Genomic DNA, 20,397 nt, shown 5'->3' on the forward strand with positions numbered 1-20,397 from the left:
GATTTTATGGCACAATTAGAAAGTATTAAGCCAAATTGTAAAAGTGTAAAAGAAGAAGGACCTAAAATGTAAAAACCAAAAATATATGGGGACACATGTCATCAGATCCCCATGCCACTTGTCATAAGAAGAGAAAAAATTAACTTTATATATATAGATATATGCGGTACATTTACTTATAAAAAATATTTGTATATAATTAATAGTTCGTAATTAATTAATGATAAGTTCAAAATATATATTTTTTTCAAAAAAAAAAAGTTCAAAATATATATCCTAAATTCATATAACTCTAACTATTTACTAATCTAAAATAAAAAAAGCAAGGTTCCAAATATATATTAAGAGTCTTTATGAAAACCTAATATAAACAAAGAGTTTTTTTTTGACACAAAGAACATCAAAGAAAGAGAGGAAAGATAAAATAAGGCCAGTCATTTTTTCCACATCGGTTAAGAAAAAATGAGGCATTGTAATAACTTTTATATAAAATGGGACATCACGCATTCTACTAATGGAATTTGAACCTTGGACTTTCTTCCTGAACACGTGTAGAGTCAAAATTTCCAAAATAGAGCCAGCCGTTTTAATTAGCGGAACAGTAAAATTCGGTACAGCAGGCTAACATAGACGGCCGCTTGAAGCGTATTCTAGAACAGTACTACTCTTCTATAGATTGACAACGAAAAAAGAGAGGAAAGAAAAACATCCGTTGAAATTCCATCTTCTAAACATCTGTGGCTGTGGTAGTGTTCAAAAAATAAACAAACAGTATTTGGTTATCATTCTTTTTTTTTTGCTAACTGAGTATTTGGTTATCATTCTTATACATTTGTTCACTCCAGTCTCCAGTAACAATTGTTATATCAAATTCAACATCAAAATTAACTCTTTTTAACTGGGACTGGAAAGCCATAGACTGAACCAGTAATAACCAAGAGGCATCATGTTACTAGATGAAGCTTGCTTGACTATTAGATGGAAGTTTGAGTCATTTGGCAGTTACTACAGACTTGTTTGATCTTTTCTCTGATGACATTGAATGCTTTATCTAGAAGGAAAAAAACTTTATTCCATAACCAAATTTATAAACAAACTTCAATCAATCCAATTTAACTTAAAAAAAAAAAAACCTCCAGAAAGACAAGTCAATATTGGTTGCGACGGCCTTGTAGATGCATTGTGTATAAGTTGAATAATATGTAACATTAATGAGAATGCACAAAAATGCTCTGTTTTTTACTTGTATAAATACCATCACCACTTGTGTCTTATTTCATCACATTCACCTTCAAACATCAAACATCACATCTCTTAAAAGAGTTTCTTTGTATCAATGGCAGGTATCAAAGTTTTCGGACACGCTGCTTCCATTTCCACCAGAAGAGTCCTCCTCACCCTCCACGAGAAAAACCTCGACTTTGAGCTCGTTCATGTCGACCTCAAGGACGGTGAGCACAAGAAAGAGTCTTTCCTATCCCACAACGTAAGTATATACTTCATCGGTTTCATTTTAATTGTAGCTGTAGAATTTAAATTTTGCTTCATTATAAATGTCATTTTATATTTTCAGTGCAAATATTTGATGTTTTTTTCACTTTTAATCCTATCTTCGGGCTCATCAATTAACAAAAATATATAAATCAAATAGTGTACTAATTAGGGATATAATAGAAAATTTAATGATTTTATTAATTTGTGTGAAAGAACCTTAACAACATATAAAAGGAATACATATATATGTTGTTGTAAGACAAGAAAGAGTACAAGATGTCAAGACCAACACTTTGATGAATCTGGTCTAAATCTTGAATGTTTTGCATTTTATTTATATTGCAGCCTTTTGGTAAAGTTCCGGCCTTTGAAGATGGAGACCTCAAAATCTTCGGTATGAACGTTTTCGTGATCTTCAGTCTTAATCTGATTTGAAAATTATATGTGCGTAGGAAGAAGAAACATTCACTAACATGATTTGGTTCCTTTGTGTAGAGTCAAGAGCTATCACTCAGTACATAGCTCACCGATACGAAGGCCAAGGAACTAACCTTCTCCAGCCCGACTCCAAGAACCTGGCCCACTATGCAATCATGGCCATGGGAATGCAAGTAGAAGCTCACCAGTTCGACCCACTGGCTTCAAAGCTTGCTTGGGAACATGTATTTAAGCTCATCTATGGCTTGACCACAGACCAAGCCGTTGTTGCCGAAGAAGAGGCTAAGTTAGCCAAGGTCCTTGATGTATACGAGGCTCGGCTCAAGGAGTTCAAGTATTTGGCTGGTGACACTTTTACTTTGACCGATCTTCACCACATTCCTGCGGTTCAATACTTGCTTGAAACTCCCACCAAGAAGCTTTTCACCGAGCGTCCACATGTCAACAAGTGGGTGGCTGAGATCACCAAGAGGCCAGCTTCACAGAAGATCCTTCAGTGAGGAATTTCTAAAAGGCTCTGCTTCAGTAACAGTAATAATGCTCAGACTAAATAAGTGGCTGCTTCACTGCCCAATTTCTCATTAATCTGTTTTTCTTTCTCAGTTATGTGTGTGTGTGTTCTTGAGAGATCTTTGTTGAATCAAAAACTATCTATCTAATCTTTAAGCTCTTTTATAATAAAAAGGTTAGTTAATTAATACAAAGGTTGCAATGTCTTAACTGCAATGTCTTAACTGCAGAGTTATTACTGAGAATATTATACATTATACAAAGACTTTTAATTTTAGTTTGATTAGTCTTTGCAAGTTCTTAGTGTCTACCTTATTTTTAAAGGAGCTAAGCTAAGACTTTGAACGTTCTTATACTTAACAGTCTCCATGTTTTGTGCCTTTGTGGGATCTGAAATTTTAGACTCAAATTTTATAAACTACATTAAAATCGGCTGAAAGGCTTGACCACAGACCAAGCCGTTGTCGCCGAAGAGGAGGCTAAGTTAGCCAAGGTCCTTAACGTCTACGAGGCACGGCTTTAGGAGTTCAAGTACTTGGCTTTACTTTGACCGATCTTCACCACATTCCTGCTATTCAATACTTGCTTAACACACCCACCAAGAAGCTCTTCACCGAGCGTCCACGTGTTAACGAGTGGGTGGCTGAGATCACCAAGAGGCCAGCCAGCTTCCCAGAAGATCCTTCAGTGAGACATTTCTAAAAACTAAAAAGAAAACAAAATAGTTCTGCTTCAGTTACAGTAATAATGCTAAGAGTAAATAAGTGGCTGCTTCATTGCCCAATTCCTCAGTACTCTGTTTTTTTCTCTGTTTTTATTCTCAGTCATGTGTGTGTTCTTGAGAGATCTTTGTTCAATCAAAAATTATCTGTCTAATCTTCAAGCTCTTTTATAATAAAAAATATTGGTTACTTAATTAATACGAAGGTTGCAATGTCTTAACTGCAGAGTTATTACTGAGAATATTATACATCATACAAAGACTTCCAGTTTGAGTTTGATTAGTCTTTTTTTTATGCACAGTTTGATTAGTCTTTGCAAGTGTTTTTACTTTCTACCTTATTTTCTCAGCAAAGAAGCTAAGCTAAGACTTTGAACGTTCTTATCCTTAAAAGTCTCCATGCTTTGTGCCTTTGTGGGATCTCAAATTTTAGAATTAAATCTTATAAACTATATTAAAAATTTAGGTTAGATTTTTTAAAAAAATATGCCAAATTTATTGAAAATTTTCTAATTAATTTTTTCTGTATTCACATTTTGATACGCTGAAGGTAGAACTAAAGAGACCCAAATGATGCTATAAATTCCCAAACCATAGTAAGTCAGTACTCTACTGATGTATCCAATATGCTTTTGACATCTTGTATACTGAAAGAATCAATTATTTAGTTGTTAGATGGTAGATACATTTGAAAGCAGGTTAAAAATGTTCTTCAATTAACATTGATTATTATTGATTTCTGAAATATGGATTAAAAAAAAAGAAAAAAAAAAAGAGAAAACAAACTGATGTCTATGCACAATACTTTTGCTTTCACCCATCTTACAACAACAAGCAAAGACATGAATATAGCTAGAAACAGAACACAAATTCCTAAACGCCGCAGATCCGAGTATTCAAACTTGGTTGGTTTGTTGTACCTTTACAGCCTTAAACGCCGGGTGAAGCAACCCGAGCTCGTCTTTCATCTCCAGCGGATTGCTAGTCTCGTTCCTCACTCTCTTTACTTTGCGACTAGCCAAAGATTTATGAGTGAAACCATATATTTGCAGAATCTGGTTATCCCCAAAGTTAAAGGCTCTGTCCATCTGTTTTAGACACCGTTCAACCGGGTAGTCCCCAAACTTCCCGCATGGTTTGCAACCGACAAAGTGAGTCACCAATGGCCACCGGTGGTCACCTAGACCCGGGTGGTAGTTTTCTATCATTTCTTCGTATCGGTCCACAAGTATTCCCCAGTAACCGTGAAGATAGTACCCATTTTCTAGGTATACCTATAACAACAATGCAGCAGCTCAAATAAGAATAAAGTAAAACCATAACAAGATGCAACTCGCATTGTGATCTGTGATGATAAATATGTGATGAAGAAACGTTATAAACATAACAAGATGCAACTCACATTGTGATATGCAGTGATAAATTAAAACTTTATGATGAAACAAATTATAAACATAACAAAATGCAACTCACATTGTAATTTGTGGATACAAATTACAATGCCTATGTGATCAGAGACGTTATAAAACCACAAGATGCAACTCACATTGTGATTTGGATGATAAATTAAAACTTCTTGTGATGAACAAACGTCATAAACTGACAATATGCAACTCACATTATCATTTGCGAATACAAATCCAATTCCTATGAGAATATGCAACTCACATAGTGACTTGTAAGTGAAAAAACTCATACTGATATGATCAAGAGACGCTATAAACCAACAAGATGCAACTCACATTGCAATTTTATGAGCGAAAAACCGATCTTTATGTAATCAAGAGATGCTGTAGATTTTTATTGGTTGAACAACTAAGGTAATATGTATCTCAAATCAAATTTCTGCTCTTACCTTATTACCCCAAGTGTCTCGCTGAGTAGCCAACAGATAAACCATAGCAGACTGATCATCAGCTTCGAAAACCGGCCTACCCTTAAGCTCACGGGTCAAAACCTTACCCGCTTCCTCACGGATCTTCCCTTTAGGACCCATAGGAGCCCAAGTGTCAAGCAAATCAAGCGCCCACTGATTATTCCTAAGCAAGAAACTCCCAGTATTCAACCCAATCCAATTCTTGTCATCATAAACCATCTCATTCCATCCATGCATCACCAAGTTATAATCCTTATACCTCTCCCACGGAAGCTCAAACGCCATGTCCGTAAACATCGCATCACTATCCATCCACCACAGAAACTCAATCTCAGGGTGAGACAGCAAAAGCTTCCTAATCAACGGCAGCTTCGCCCAAAACCCAGCCATCTCAGCATCGAGCAGAGCCATGTTGTAGAAGATCTCGATCCCGTGAAGCCTACAGTAATCGATCTTGTTCTTGATCGACTTCAAGAGGTAATGGTCTCCCACAGGATTCTCACACGGCTTTGGAGCAGAACCGGTCACCAAGAGGACACGTGGCTTGTTTGGTCCGATGAAGTTGGGGAAGCTAGGGTTCTTGGATAGCCAGTCGGATCTTTGCTCGTCCCAATCGGATATCTTGGGTCCGAGAGTGTACGGTTTATTCGGGTCGGGTTTCTCTTCTTCTCCTTCGTCGACGAATATCTTGTTGATGTCAAACGTCTCGTAGTTATTGCTCCCGCCGCCGCCACCGTCGACGGAATCTCCTCCTCCTCCGCCGCCGCCTCCGGTTTGTATTTCTTCCAGAACACGGTGAGGCTCAGCTCGTTTACGAGATGTTTGGAAATGCTGACGGATCTCGTCCAGGTCTTGCTCCGGTGTACCGAACTTACCGGCGCCGATTGTGCCACGTAGGACGACAACGGTGAGAACGAGGCAGAGAACCGTTACCTTTAAGTGGCGTAAAGCTCTTTGGATTCTCCGGCACCGGTAAGCTCCTAAACATCTCTCGATCATCTTTATCCAATCTTCTTCTTCTTCTTGGTAGAGAGAGAGAATCTCTCTGTTTATTATTATCTAATTGAGGTCAAGAGAAGATCTGAGTTTTTCCATTAATGAAAGATTCGAATTTGATTAATATTTTTTCGGACACTGTTACTTGTCAAAGCTACTACAAGAGTTTGCGTTCGGACAGTACTACTGTTAGTAACTTTAAGTTGTCTGGTTTTTTACTCGGTTGTGTCGGTTGTGGTTGTGTGCTAGTGTAGTGTTTGTCACACGTGGCGATATATCAGGGTATGTGACTTGTGCTATATATGGTCCTGACCGTTGATGCAACATGGATCTAGATATCGGAGCGCGTTGAAAAGTCAACTCGTTAATACTGTAGTTCTTTTTTCGTGCAACAGAAATACTGTAGTTTTTTTCTTATAAATAGAAAAAAGGTTGAAAACAAAAGGGAACATAAATAGGAAAAACGAATTCAACATGTTGGATATGGTTAAACAGGGGTTGACCAAAAAAGGGCTAGAGAGGGCTGGGCGCGGATCAAATATATGAGTTTCTCGAGGTATTCGCCATCTAATCCATTTTGTTTGAATAACCGACTATTCGGTTATATTCGATCCATAGCTATTCGAATATTCTGTGTCTAGAATTTCTAGAATTTCTTTTTGTATTTTTAACATATATCCGATTCGATTAGTACAAATAAAATTAAAATTAATAAATAAATAATCCTAAAATTAAGATAAATAACAATTTTTATTACAAAAATAAAAATTTCTTTACTTTTTAAAATTATAATAACTAATATAATAAATATAATATTATAAAACTTATATAAAATATTATATTTACATATTATATTTATATGATTATTTATATATATATATATATATAACCGATCGGATTAGTTATCCTTCTTAAAAATATTAGTATTTGTGATTTATCTCATTTTTTATAGATATTACATATTAATATTTGCTTTACTTCATAGAATTATGGAAATTTAGATTTTTTTTATTTGAGTCAAAATAGATAATGAATCGAACCAAAATTTATAGATATTTTGTCCAATCTTATGTTTAATTACTAGTTAAAGTTTACTGTACTTCTTTTTTTACTTTATTTATTCTCCTGTTTTAGGAATTGTTTTTTTCATTTACACCAAAAAGGTTTATGTTATAAAAGTCAACTAGGAAGTAACCCTCGCCTTGCGCAGGATGAAGTTATTAATTTTGTTATTTTTAAGATGTTAAAATATTATGTCTGTTTATTTTGGATATTAGTTCGGTTTTGGGTTGGTTTTTCGGGTTTTAATATCTTCTTATATATAACTAATTTCTAAATTCATATTTATTTTTGTTTGTTTGGTTAAAATGGTTGAGGATTTTTGGTTTTCTGGTGATAAACCAAAGTCAATTAGTATTTGTTTGGTTTCATGTTATCAAAATTTTAGACAATCCTGATGTCAACCAATAGCTTCATATTATAATTTCTAAACGAATTTATAATAAAATCAAATCTAGATAATTGTTAAGAAAAACAAAAGAAAATTATAAAGACAAATCATTTCGTTACAATTAGGTTAATGGTGAATGAAGAATTAAAAATAATAATATTCTATATTACATCTGAATTAGAATCATCACTTACGGTCAGTGGCGGAACTACAACATGGGTAAGGGGGCAGCTGCTGCCCACCATAAAATTTTAAAATTAGTGTATTTTTGTACTGAATTTTTATAATGCAATGGTTGAAAATTCAAAATTATAAATATATTACAGTGTTTTATAGTTCTGTTCCGGACAACAATTATTTATAGATCCTCCACTGCTTACGGTGAATATTTAGTTATATAGGTACTCACTTCAATGTGCATATAAACATGTATGTAAATATTTTAAAAGTGTTTCACAAATATATAAAGATATTGTTAATTAATATTGAAAGAAATTATTGTTCAATATAACAAAGAAATATAAAATTCTTAAATAAAATCTATTAAAAATAAAGTCATTACCAAATAATTTTTTTTATATATAATGAAAATCAAATTGTATACATAATAATACATATACAAATTGGGTTTGCTGAATTTTATTCTTACATAGTGTTACACCTTGGCCCAATCAGATTTTAACATTCATACATTATGCTTCAACATCTATATTATTAAAACTGAAATACATTTGAGAATTATTTAGAAACATGTATAGTAATATACAAAAGGAGTATAATGTTGTTTGGAAACATGGATAACTGTATATTAAGAAAAATAATAATGGCTTTTTGCAAAATTGATCTAGAACTCAAAGTTAAACACAAAACTAATCTCCTTTCTTTTTGGAAATTAGTTTTGCCCTATTCACCCCACAAGTTCATATAATTCACGAAAATGTCATCAATTTTTTTTTTTTTCGAAAATGACATTTTTACTCTCTCACCCTCGTCATCTTCAAGTAATTACAAAATTGTCATTGTCATCAATACCCCAACCACCATGAACAACCAATTTGAAGCTCTTAATACTCCCAAAATCGATTTACCCTTCTTCTTTTTCCATTCTTATGAACTAAACACAACATCTCTCTTACTTTCTCTCCACATTCAGCTAAAAAACCCAAGATTTTGATTCTACATTTTTTATGGTTCATAGAGTCATAGAAGCTAACGATTATGGGTGGATCACTTTCGTTTGAGATTATGTGTGCTTGGAGAAGCCTTATGTGTGCTAAGGAAGTTATCTCACCAATTTAAGGTATGAAATCGAGTTTTTTTTCCAGATCTGTTCGTCCAGACGACTTCCCAGGTAAGTCGTCTGGCTGTAGAAAGACGACTTACCTGGAAGTCGTCTGGTCAATGCAGAGGTTATTTTTGCAATTGACTATGAAATATGTTTTCTGAGACGACTGAAAGTTAAGTCGTCTGCTTTTGTTTGGTTACAAAAAAATCTCCAAAGAACCTAGGCAACTTACATGTAAATCGTCATAGGTTAGTTTTGCATTTGACTGGATTTTGTCGGAATTTTGACTTTCCTGGACGACTTATTTTTCAGTCGTCTGGTAGAAAATTGAAATATCAATATTTTATTAAAATTCGACGACTTACATGTAAGTCGTCGTAGGTTAGTTTTGCCATTGAAAAATAAACTTCAATAGTTAATTATACCCAGACAACTTACAATTAAGTCGTCCGCCCGACGACTTACATGTAAGTCGTCCATAATTTTATTCCGAGATTCTGGTCAAACCTCGTAAATCCTGGACGACTTACATGTAAGTCGTCGGACGGACGACTGAATTGTAAGTCGTCTATATATAATTAAATATTGAAGTTTTTTTTCAATTGCAAAACTAACCTATGATGACTTAATTGTAAGTCGTCGAGTTTTAATAAAATATTGATATTTCAATTTTTCACCAGATGACTGAAATGTAAGTCGTCCAGAAAAGTCAAACTTTTGAAATAATTCAGTCAAATGCAAAACTAAGCTATGACGACTGAAATGTAAGTCGTCTAGCCTTTTTGGAGTTTTTTTTTAACCAAACAAAAGTAGACGGCTTATTTTTCAGTCGTCTCAGATAACAGATTTCAAAGTCAATTGCAAAAATAACCTCTGCGTTGACCAGACGACTTATATTTTAGTCGTCTGGAAGACTCAGATTGAAGTGATCTGCGTCGATCTTTAATAAACTTTCGTTTTCTTTGTTCTATGTTTGCTAATGTGTTTTATTTTGACTTTTTCAGATGATGTGTCAGTTACATGCAATGTACGAAGAATGGTTGTTGAAAGATGGATGTTGGAATATACAAGTCAACGAAAACTCTCTTTATGGCAACATGTCGTGTTAGTGGTTGTCAATGGAAGATCAGGGCAAGTGTGAAACATGGTACTAAAACGTTTTGGGTAACTAAGTTTTACTAAATTTGACTAAGTTTTTCAACACAAACTTGTAAAAAATGTGATATGATTTGACTAGTTACTATTGTTTGTTTCCATCTCTTAAGTATTATTGTTATAGACATCAATGATGATTATTGTTATGAGTTGGAAGAAGGGTAAAAATGCTTCTTAAAATGTTATATCAATATGAGGCTACCAACATTCTTGTTTACTAAGATGGGAAGAAGGTCGTTGAAGTTTATTATTGCATATGGGAGATCCAAAGATAAGAAAAAAGCTATTGAAGTATATTATTTTATTGATTTGTAAATGTGTAAACACATAGTTAGCACATATATTACATCTTGGGAAACATTATACTAATTTTACAAAAAATTTACAAATAAAAGAGTAGACATACAAATCACAAAACAAACCACAAACAAAACTATTATAGATCTTTCATCTACAAAGACAAGGTTGAACTCCACTTGATATGAAAGAAGACTTCCTGGAAGTCGTCTGGAAGACTTCCTGAAAGTCGTATGGAAGACTTCTTGAAAGTCGTCTAGCGCATTGTATTTTAGACGACTAACAGGTAAGTAGTCCCAGAAGTCTTCTAGATCTGAAAAACCTGTATATCTGAAAAACCTTCATATCAAAAATCGTTCAAATGGCTTAAAAACAGAGAAATGAGTGAAAGATTAGATAAATCTACCTTTATAGAACACACAAAAATACATATCTAAAATTAATAAATCTACCTTTAAATGAGTGGAAGATGAGAGCCATCTGATTAAAAACCTCCAAAAAAGATAGATTAGTGAGAAAGGCATGAGACAAAACTGAAAAATTCATATAAAGTTTGGTGTTTTCAAGTCAAAGAGATTAGAGTGGGTTTGAAGAGTTTTAGTTTGAAAAAAAAAGTAAGAACTTTATACAATATAAAGTTACCAAATGAAGAAAAAACAGACATAAAAACTTACCAAAACGGTCAGATCTGTTATGAAATGGAGAGACATGGGAGAAGACTCCGTCAGATGACTTTCAGGAAGTCCAGACGACCTCCTGGAAGTCGCCTGGAAGACTTCCTGGAAGTCGTCTAGCGCATTCTATTTTAGACGACTAACACGTAAGTTGTACCATACGTCTTCCACATCTGAAAAACCTGCATATCCAAATCCAGATCTGAAAAATCTGCATATCCAAAAACGTTCAAATGGCTTAAAACAGAGAAAATTAGTGGAAGATTAGATAAATCTACCATTATAAAACACACAAAAATACATATCTAAAATTGATAGATTTACCTTTAAATGAGTGGAAGATGAGAACCATCTGATTAAAAACATGCAAAAACAAGATAAATTAGTGAAAAAGACATGAGACAAAAACAATAAATTGATATAAAGCTTAGTGTTTATAAGTTCAAAGAGATTAGAGAGAGGTTGAAGAGTTTTAAAATGATGAACATTACATTTTTGTTGCAGCCATTTGAGAGAATGAAAGAGAATGTGTAATTTTTTCTTTATATAGGGAGACAAGAAATCCAATTAGGTTAAATATTTTTGATTCAGGCGACTTCCTAGACGACTTACTTGTAAGTCACCCAGAAGACTTTAATATTTTTAGCTGGAAACTAAAATAGAAGACTTCCTAGACGACTTACAAGTAAGTCATTTGGTTTAAATTATTTAAGCGGGAAAATATTTTTTCTTAAAATTTTAGGCGGGAATATTTGGACGACTGAAATATAAGTCGTCTGAGTAAAATTATTCACCAGAAGACTGAAATATAAGTCGTCCACATCCTAAACATAACCCCTAAACTTAATTATCTAATTAAACACTTCATAAAATCAAATCAAACTTGAAAAGTGTTTACTATACACAGAAATAAATAAATATAGGTGGAAATTAATTTTTGAAAAAAGCATTTCAGCTTTTCCAAATCTAACCCTGAGAATACATACAATACTACAACATATGTTTGCCAAACCCCTAAACTAAAGAATATCATGATTCACTATTTCCACTCATCTATCTTGAAAACAAATCAATTTTATCATATCTTAATTTATATCACTTAAAACTGTTTATAATTACAAGATTTTTATTTTTCACTCATCAAAATATTTTTTACAAAATTTATAAACTATTTTTAAGATAAACTGGTACCAGACGACTTACTTGTAAGTCGTCCAGACTACTTCCAACATCTCAGACGACTCAGACGACTTACTGAGGCTATATTCGTAAAAATGGCTTCTGTTTTTTTGTTTGGTCACAAGAGGCTGAATTGTAATTTCACAAGGCTTTTATGTTAGTTTTGCATTTGATTCAAGTTTGGGTATAGATTTGGGGTTAAAATCAAGTTATGGGTTAGTTTTGGCAAATTCCCCAAAAAATAATGGGCTTATGCTATTAAGAAAAATTGGAAGTCCATTATATTATGAAAAATTATCTATTTAGGCCAACTTTAAAATATACGAAAATAGTCCAATCTAATCTATAATATTATTTGCGAAGTAAATTTTAACAACGGAGCTCTCACGTTGAAAGTTAGAACGGTTAATATCTATACTACCCTTAATGAATTTTATATATAATTTATTATATAATCAAAAACGAATTTTTATTAATAATATTTTTTAAAGATAATTCCTATGTATTTTGTTGTTATCTTAAAATATATTTTCAATTATAAAATTTAAAAGTAGGATATAAAACAATTTAAAATAAATTAAGTGGTTAAATTCAATGTTACCCTTAATGAATTTTATATATAATTAATTACATAATTAAAAACGAAATTTTATTTATAATATTAGATTTTTTTTTAAATAAGATAATTCTTATAAATTGTGTTGTTATCTTAATTTTTTTTTCAATTATAAAAGTTAGGAAAATAACATATAAACAATTCAAAATTAAATATTAATCAACTAAATTTGTATAAAGATGTTTTTTGAAAATATTTCTAATATGTGAATGTTTTCTTTTAAAATTTTTTCACAATAATAAACATATATATTTTAATTAAATTTTTCGTCATATATATATATATATATAATTTTATGTTTGATTTATTTTTTTGAAAATATAAATAATAAGTTATCATGTTGATTTTTTAATTAATAAAAAATAAATTAATAAATATTTTTAAAATGATTAAGTCCGCATGTGCGGGCAAAACACCTAGTTACCTTAAAATATCTTTTGTTTAAAATAATCATAAAACAAAATTTTAAACTTTATATACATATTTCAAATCAAAATAATAATTTAAAATTGATTTATATCAAAAATTGATTCAAAAATATACATATGTTTAAAAAATAAATTTTACTAAAATATTTTCCAATAACCATTATTAAAAAAAATGTTTCAATATATATAAGAAAAATACAATACAAAACCCAATTTTAAATACCAACTTAAATTATGGTTTTTATATTTGACATTAAGTTTTAAAAATATAATATATATGATTATTTATATGATGATAGGTATAAAATACTATTAAATTATATGATTACTTATATAATGATACGTATAAAATACGATTATATGATGACACATATATGATACATTATAGTGACGTATAAAATAACAACATATTTTTCAAAAAAATACATTAGTGCGTGCGCACATATTAAAATCTATTATATTTTACAATTGGGCTTGTGTAAAATCAAAGAAAACATAAGATTCTAAAACATGTTTGGACATCAGGGCCCGTAACAAAATAGTGATGTACTACTTAAATCTCAAAAACGAAGACCGAAAGCATATAGGGTTTTGTCCTCACCGCAATAGACCACCTAACTTTGCAATATTTGATATGTTTAGTCGATCCTTTTGAATCAATCACCACAAGTTATTTAGGGCCCATAACAAAATAGTGATGTATTAGATCTCAAAAACGAAGACTGAAAGCATATAGGGTTTTCTTGTAGTGCTCGTCTTCGATGTTGTGTATGTGTGTCATGCGAGTTGTCGTGTGGAGTTGGGGCTCTTGCTTCGCCGGATTTTGGTAGGTTATTCTCTTTGCTTTCTTTGTGGTGTTGCTGATGTGTTCTCTGGTGGTTGCAGCGTGTGGGGCTTCTTGGTGGCGGAGGCGTCGGTCCGCCTCTCCGTGTTCCCCGGTGGTAGCGGGTTGGTGCTTGAGCTACTCCGGTTCGCTATTGCTCCGTCTTTTGCTCTGGTCATTGCTCTGCACTTCTCGGATCGAATAGTGGTCGGTGATAGTGGCATGTTGCGTTCCTCACTCTTCTCAAATAATCTCAGCAGCTTTGTGTTCTTAGCTTGTGGTCAGTTACGGTTCAAGTGGGTCACTTGGTGCGTTAGTTGGACAACAAGTTTCAGATTTTGGCTATAGTTTTGTCTCTTCATGAGGATTTTCCGTCTATGATATGTCATCTTTATAAGGGTTATGTGTGAAGATGAAGCAATAAGAAACAAGATGGTTGGTTAAGGTCTCAAGACAATGGAGATACCACTACAAGGGACAAGCATGCATGGTTGGTTAAGGTCTCAAGACAATGGAGATGCCACTACAAGGGACAAGCATGCATGGTGGGTTAAGGTCTCAAGACAATGGAGATGCCACTACAAGGGACAAGCATGTATGGTGGATTAAAGTCTCAAGACAATGGATTATTAGTTTATCATATCTCATCTACCATTTGCCATACTTGTAACCCTTATATATATGGGATGTTCCCATAAGCAAATCAATTAAGCAAATAAGATTCTCCTTATTTACTCTATCTCTCTCTACTTTCTAGATTAAACATCTCTCTCTCTCTTGTTCTTCACTATGTTCTTCAATTTCTAACATGGTATCAGAGCATCCAAGCTCTTGAACACCAAACTGCTTCCGCAAATTTACTCTATTCACCTTACTCTTTCACTTGTTTGGTTTACTTTCTTCATTTCTAGAGAACATATCTTGGCTTCCCTTGTTTTCTCTCTTGCCTAGCCTCAGAAATTCAAATTTCTCCTTGGCAAATTTTTTATTTTTTACCCGCTAGACAATAGCAAGCAAAGATGGAGCAGCACAAGCTAGTTAGGATTCCAGTCATCCTGAAAGGTCCTAACTACATTACCTGGTCGAGATTGACCAGGACAGCTCTTGGAGGAAGAGGTCTATGGGAGCACATCACCACAAGTGAGGCCCCAAGACAAATCACCCAAGGAGAAGATGGCAAGGAGGTTGTAGTGGTAGATGAAGGCAAATGGGGTCAGGAGGATCTCATGGTGCTGTCTATCTTGCAAGGCTCACTTGATACTCCTATCATGGAGTCTTACTCACATTGTGAGACTGCAAAGAAGCTATGGGATACCTTACACAAGGTATATGGCAACACTTCAAACCTCACCAGAATTTTTGAGGTTAAGAGGGCAATCAACAACTTACAGCAAGAGGAGATGGACTTCACCAAGCACCTTGGGAAGTACAGCCAGCTGTGGTCTGAACTTGAGATGCTGAGACCAAGTACCACTGATCCTAGTACACTAGAAGAGAGGCGTGAGCAAGACAAGGTCTTTGGATTGCTTCTCACACTCAACCCAAGCTTCAATGATGTACTTAAACACATATTGAGAGCTAAAGAGCTTCCAAGCTATGATGATGTGTGTGCTCAACTTCGGAAGGAGCTAGGCTCAGATGGTCTCTTTGGTGGAAAAGGGGAACTGTCTATGGCAAACAAAGCTGAGAAGATGGAGAGTGCTTCAGTCAACAAAGCACACTTCAAACCAAGAAGAGGAGGAGACAAGTCTGTGACTTGTGAGCACTGCAAGAATCTAGGCCACTCCAAAACCAATTGTTGGATCCTCCATCCTCACCTCAGACCTGCTTCAACCAACAGATACAACCAGGCCAAAGCACATGAAGCAAGAGCTCATGAAACCACAGTACCAGGCTCCATGCGCATAGGAGAAGATGGAAGAGCTATGATCTCAACCACCCACACTGGTGGATCCACATCCCATGCCATGTCCCAGCCATCCCCTGATGATGCCTTCATCCGCAAGTCAGACATTGAAGCCCTTATCAAAGCTATCAATGCAAACTCTGGTAACATCAGTGTCAATGCTTTAAATTCTATTCACAGTGCTTCACATACTACTAGACCTTTGATCATCGATTCGGGAGCTTCTCATCATATGATTAGGGATGCTAGACTGATTAGTGATGTTAAACCTGCTCTAGGGAGTGTAGTGATTGCTAATGGTGATAGAATTCCAATTGAAGGAGTAGGAAACTTGAAACTGTTTGATAAGGAGTCTCAAGCTTTTTATATGCCTACTTTCACATCCAACTTATTATCTGTTAAGAGAGCAACCAATGATCTAAATTGCAATGTTATTTTCAGTCCTAATGATGTGTGCTTTCAGGATATTAAGACCAGGAAGATGCTGGGAAAGGGTGTGAGCAAGGGAGAGCTTTACTTGCTTGAAAACACCAAGCTTTCAAATTTATCTTGTGCTTTCAATTCTGCTTCTGTGTTAGCTAGTGATGTTTTATGGCATGCTAGATTAGGTCATCCTCATTATCGTGCCTTAGGACTGATGTTACCTAATCTATCTTTAAAGAGTGGAAGTTGTGAGGCTTGTATTCTTGGTAAACATCAGAGATCTGTTTTCCCTAATTCTAAGACTATTTATGAAAATTGCTTTGATCTTGTGCACTCTGATGTTTGGACAGCACCTTGTATGTCTAGGGAGAACCATAAATATTTTGTTACATTCATAGATGAAAAATCAAAATATACATGGCTCACCTTGATTCAAACTAAAGATAGAGTTTTAGAAGCTTTTATTAACTTCCAAAACTATGTATCTAACCATTTCAATTCCAAGATCAAAATTTTTAGGTCTGATAATGGCGGAGAATATACAAGCACTGCTTTCAAACATCACTTAGCAAATCATGGCATAATCCATCAAACAAGTTGCCCATACACACCACAACAAAATGGAGTTGCTGAAAGGAAGAATCGCCATCTTATGGAGGTTGCAAGGAGCATGATGTTCCATACCAATGTTCCAAAGAGGTTCTGGGGAGATGCTGTGGTCTCAGCATGTTATTTGATCAACAGGATCCCCACCAAAGTCCTCCAAGATAACTCTCCCTTTCAGGTATTAAACAAAATAAAACCTCCAATTGATCACTTGCGTGTTTTTGGGTGTGTGTGCTATGTCTTGATACCAGGGGAACAGAGAAACAAGCTTGAAGCCAAGAGTGTCAAAGGCATGTTCATAGGATATACTCATGCGCAGAAGGGGTACAAGTGCTACATACCTGAATCAAGAAGAGTTATGGTCTCAAGGGATGTTAAGTTTGTGGAATCAAAGGGATACTATGATGAGAAGAGTTGGGAAAGCCTTCAGGATCTCTCACAAGGATCTTCAGATAGGGCAAACAACTTGAGAATCATTCTGGAAAACCTAGGCATCAGCCAGCCTCAAACAAGTGGCGTACCGAGCACTTCACATATACCTCCAGTTGTGGATGAAGCTACATCAATTGAAGAAGCAGTCCATCCTGATCATGAGGGGGGAAACCAACCTAATTTGCAAGTTATCCATGAGGAAGCTATCCCTGAAGAAGATATCCATGACGAAGCTATCCACGAGGAAGCTATCCAAGAAGAAGCTATCCAAGAAGAAGTTGTTAATGATCAAGATGGAATGCAACAAGAAGTTCAACCATTAAGGAGGAGTACAAGGGTGAAGAAACCATCTCAGTGGATGGACACCAAAGTATACTTCAACAACAATGCAGTAGCTCATCCTATCCAAGCAACATGTTCTTTTGCGAGACTATCTGAAGAGCATGTAGTCTTCATCAGCAACCTAGATCAAGAGTATGTACCAAAGACTTATGAAGAAGCCATGAAGCATGAAGAGTGGAGAGCGTCAGTTGGGGATGAAGTTGGTGCCATGATCAAGAATGATACTTGGTATGAAACTGAGCTCCCCAAAGGAAAGAAAGCTGTTACAAGCCGTCTACTCTTCACCATCAAGTACCTTGCCAATGGGAAACCAGAAAGAAAGAAAACAAGGCTAGTTGCAAGAGGATACACCCAAGTCTATGGAGAAGACTATCTGGATACATTTGCACCAGTAGCTAAACTCCACACCATAAGAATTCTACTCTCATTGGCAGTGAACTTGGAATGGGATTTATGGCAGATGGATGTCAAAAATGCTTTTCTTCAAGGAGAGCTGGAGGATGAGGTTTACATGAGGCCACCTCCGGGTATGGAAGACATGGTCAAGCCAGGGAATGTCCTAAGGTTGAAGAAAGCAATATATGGGTTAAAACAGTCACCAAGGGCTTGGTACCACAAACTGAGTACAACTCTCAATGGAAGAGGGTTTGTAAAGTCAGAAGCTGATCATACACTCTTCACACTCACAAGCAAGCAAGGAATTGTGGTGATTCTTATTTATGTAGATGATATTATCATCACAGGAAGTGACAAGGAAGGTATTATCTCAACCAAAGTCTTTCTTAAGTCTACTTTTGATATTAAAGATTTGGGTGAGCTAAAGTACTTTCTAGGGATAGAAATATGCCGCTCTAAAGAGGGGCTTTTCTTATCTCAAAGGAAGTACACACTTGATCTTTTGAATGAGGCAGGAAATCTTGGAGCGAAAGTAGCCAAGACTCCACTAGAAGATGGGTATAAGGTGCTGCGTGAGGGGGAGATTGAAGACAAGCCCTATACTGACGTTAAACACTATAGAAGAATTGTAGGAAAGCTGATATACCTCACCATCACCAGGCCTGATGTATGCTTTGCAGTTAACCAAGTAAGCCAGAATATGCAAGCTCCCAAGATACACCATTGGAACATGGTTGAAAGGATCCTAAGATACCTAAGAGAGGCGCCAGGGCAAGGAGTGTGGATGGGATGCAACAAAAATACAGAGATAGTTGGGTATTGTGATGCTGATTGGGCAGGAGACAGAGTGGATAGGAGATCCACTACCGGCTATTGTACATTTATTGGAGGCAATCTTGTCACTTGGAAGAGCAAGAAACAGAAGATAGTGTCATGCTCAAGTGCTGAAGCTGAATATAGGGCAATGAGGAAGCTCACTAGTGAGTTGATTTGGATCAGAAACCTACTTCGAGACTTGGGTATAGAGACATCAACTCCAATCACCATGCATTGTGATAATCAAGCAGCAATACACATAGCTTCCAACAGTGTGTTCCATGAGAGGACTAAACACATTGAGGTGGATTGTCATAAAGTTAGGCAAGCAGTGGAACAAAGGATCATCTTACCCTGCTACACAAGAAGTGAGGATCAACTAGCTGACATCTTTACCAAGGCTGCAAGCACCAAGGTTTGCGAGTTCATACATTCCAAGTTAGGACTCGTAGATTTTTCATCACACTAATCCTCTTAGCCATGAAGTGTTCTACTCTTTTTCCTTGGCTTGGTTTTTATCCCATGAGGTTTTTCCAAGCTAAAGGTTTTAATGAGGGAATGCTTCATGGTTTCCAAGTTTGACCAGTCCCTATGGTCAAGCTTGGGGGGGAGTGTGAAGATGAAGCAATAAGAAACAAGATGGTTGGTTAAGGTCTCAAGACAATGGAGATACCACTACAAGGGACAAGCATGCATGGTTGGTTAAGGTCTCAAGACAATGGAGATGCCACTACAAGGGACAAGCATGCATGGTGGGTTAAGGTCTCAAGACAATGGAGATGCCACTACAAGGGACAAGCATGTATGGTGGATTAAAGTCTCAAGACAATGGATTATTAGTTTATCATATCTCATCTACCATTTGTCATACTTGTAACCCTTATATATATGGGATGTTCCCATAAGCAAATCAATTAAGCAAATAAGATTCTCCTTATTTACTCTATCTCTCTACTTTCTAGATTAAACATCTCTCTCTCTTGTTCTTCACTATGTTCTTCAATTTCTAACATTATGGTTAGATGGATGTATACGGTCGTGTGTTGGTTTCCCGCATTGACCCCTAAACACTAGGTGGACTATAGATGAGGTAATTTCCGGCTTAAACGGCTGAACAACGACTTTATAGGCTTACAGCTTTTCCTTGTACCGCTGGTGAGTTCATTTATCTCGCGCGCCTGCTTTGGGCTAGTGCTTGAATTCTTCATTTGGGAGCGTTTTGTGTAGCTGTTGGAAGCTATAGGAACCATAGTATTCAAGGTTAAAGGGTCTTTTTCCGAGTTTATTCATCTAGTTTCCGAGTTGGTAGGTCTGAGCCCGTCTCATTATCAATCATGTTATCATTGCGCTTTTTTGCTTTGGTCTATTACTTTGTTGTTGTTTGTAGCATTTTTTTTGTTTAACTGTCCGTAGTTGTTCTTGTATTTTGTTATTTTTTTTATTTCTGCGACTGGTTCAAATTTGTATCGTCTGTCAAAACTCAAAAATGTGGTATAATAGTTAACATCTTACGGAAAAAAAAAGGAATTTACAA

At 35.2% G+C, this 20,397-nt stretch overlaps 2 protein-coding genes across 3 annotated transcripts; one reads left to right on the forward strand and one right to left on the reverse strand.

Moving 5' to 3' along the window:
* The first annotated feature begins 1,231 nt into the window (after window positions 1-1,231).
* Window positions 1,232-3,310, forward strand: LOC106438700 (glutathione S-transferase F2). Of its 2 annotated transcripts, XM_048751074.1 has the most exons (4): window positions 1,232-1,486; window positions 1,840-1,888; window positions 1,990-2,435; window positions 3,137-3,310. In XM_048751074.1, exons 1-3 carry the CDS (start codon window positions 1,337-1,339, stop codon window positions 2,430-2,432), a joined length of 642 nt encoding a protein of 213 aa, XP_048607031.1. In that variant the 5' UTR covers window positions 1,232-1,336; the 3' UTR covers window positions 2,433-2,435; window positions 3,137-3,310. The 2 variants fall into 2 exon arrangements, with proteins under 2 accessions (XP_048607031.1, XP_013735404.2); XM_013879950.3 differs by lacking the exon at window positions 3,137-3,310 and having other exon boundaries at window positions 1,990-2,630.
* A 559-nt stretch (window positions 3,311-3,869) lies between these two features.
* LOC106388607 (xyloglucan 6-xylosyltransferase 2) lies at window positions 3,870-6,460 on the reverse strand. Its single transcript, XM_013828714.3, has 2 exons — window positions 5,019-6,460; window positions 3,870-4,437 (listed from the first exon to the last, which is right to left on the reverse strand). Exons 1-2 carry the CDS (start codon window positions 6,036-6,038, stop codon window positions 4,060-4,062), a joined length of 1,398 nt encoding a protein of 465 aa, XP_013684168.1. The 5' UTR covers window positions 6,039-6,460; the 3' UTR covers window positions 3,870-4,059.
* Window positions 6,461-20,397: the final 13,937 nt, after the last annotated feature.

This window comes from Brassica napus, chromosome C3 (assembly GCF_020379485.1).
Source record: "Brassica napus cultivar Da-Ae chromosome C3, Da-Ae, whole genome shotgun sequence".
Taxonomy (NCBI): domain Eukaryota; kingdom Viridiplantae; phylum Streptophyta; class Magnoliopsida; order Brassicales; family Brassicaceae; genus Brassica; species Brassica napus.

Bases quoted from the DNA above. Each gene is read 5' to 3' on its own strand.
- LOC106388607 (XM_013828714.3), bottom strand. From the start codon at position 6,038: ATGATCGAGAGATGTTTAGGAGCTTACCGGTGCCGGAGAATCCAAAGA. The intron at 4,438-5,018 runs GTAAGAGCAGAA...TTGTTGTTATAG, and splicing joins GAGACACTTGGGGTAATAAG to GTATACCTAGAAAATGGGTA.
- LOC106438700 (XM_048751074.1), top strand. From the start codon at position 1,337: ATGGCAGGTATCAAAGTTTTCGGACACGCTGCTTCCATTTCCACCAGA. The intron at 1,487-1,839 runs GTAAGTATATAC...TTTATATTGCAG, and splicing joins AGTCTTTCCTATCCCACAAC to CCTTTTGGTAAAGTTCCGGC. The intron at 1,889-1,989 runs GTATGAACGTTT...TCCTTTGTGTAG, and splicing joins TGGAGACCTCAAAATCTTCG to AGTCAAGAGCTATCACTCAG.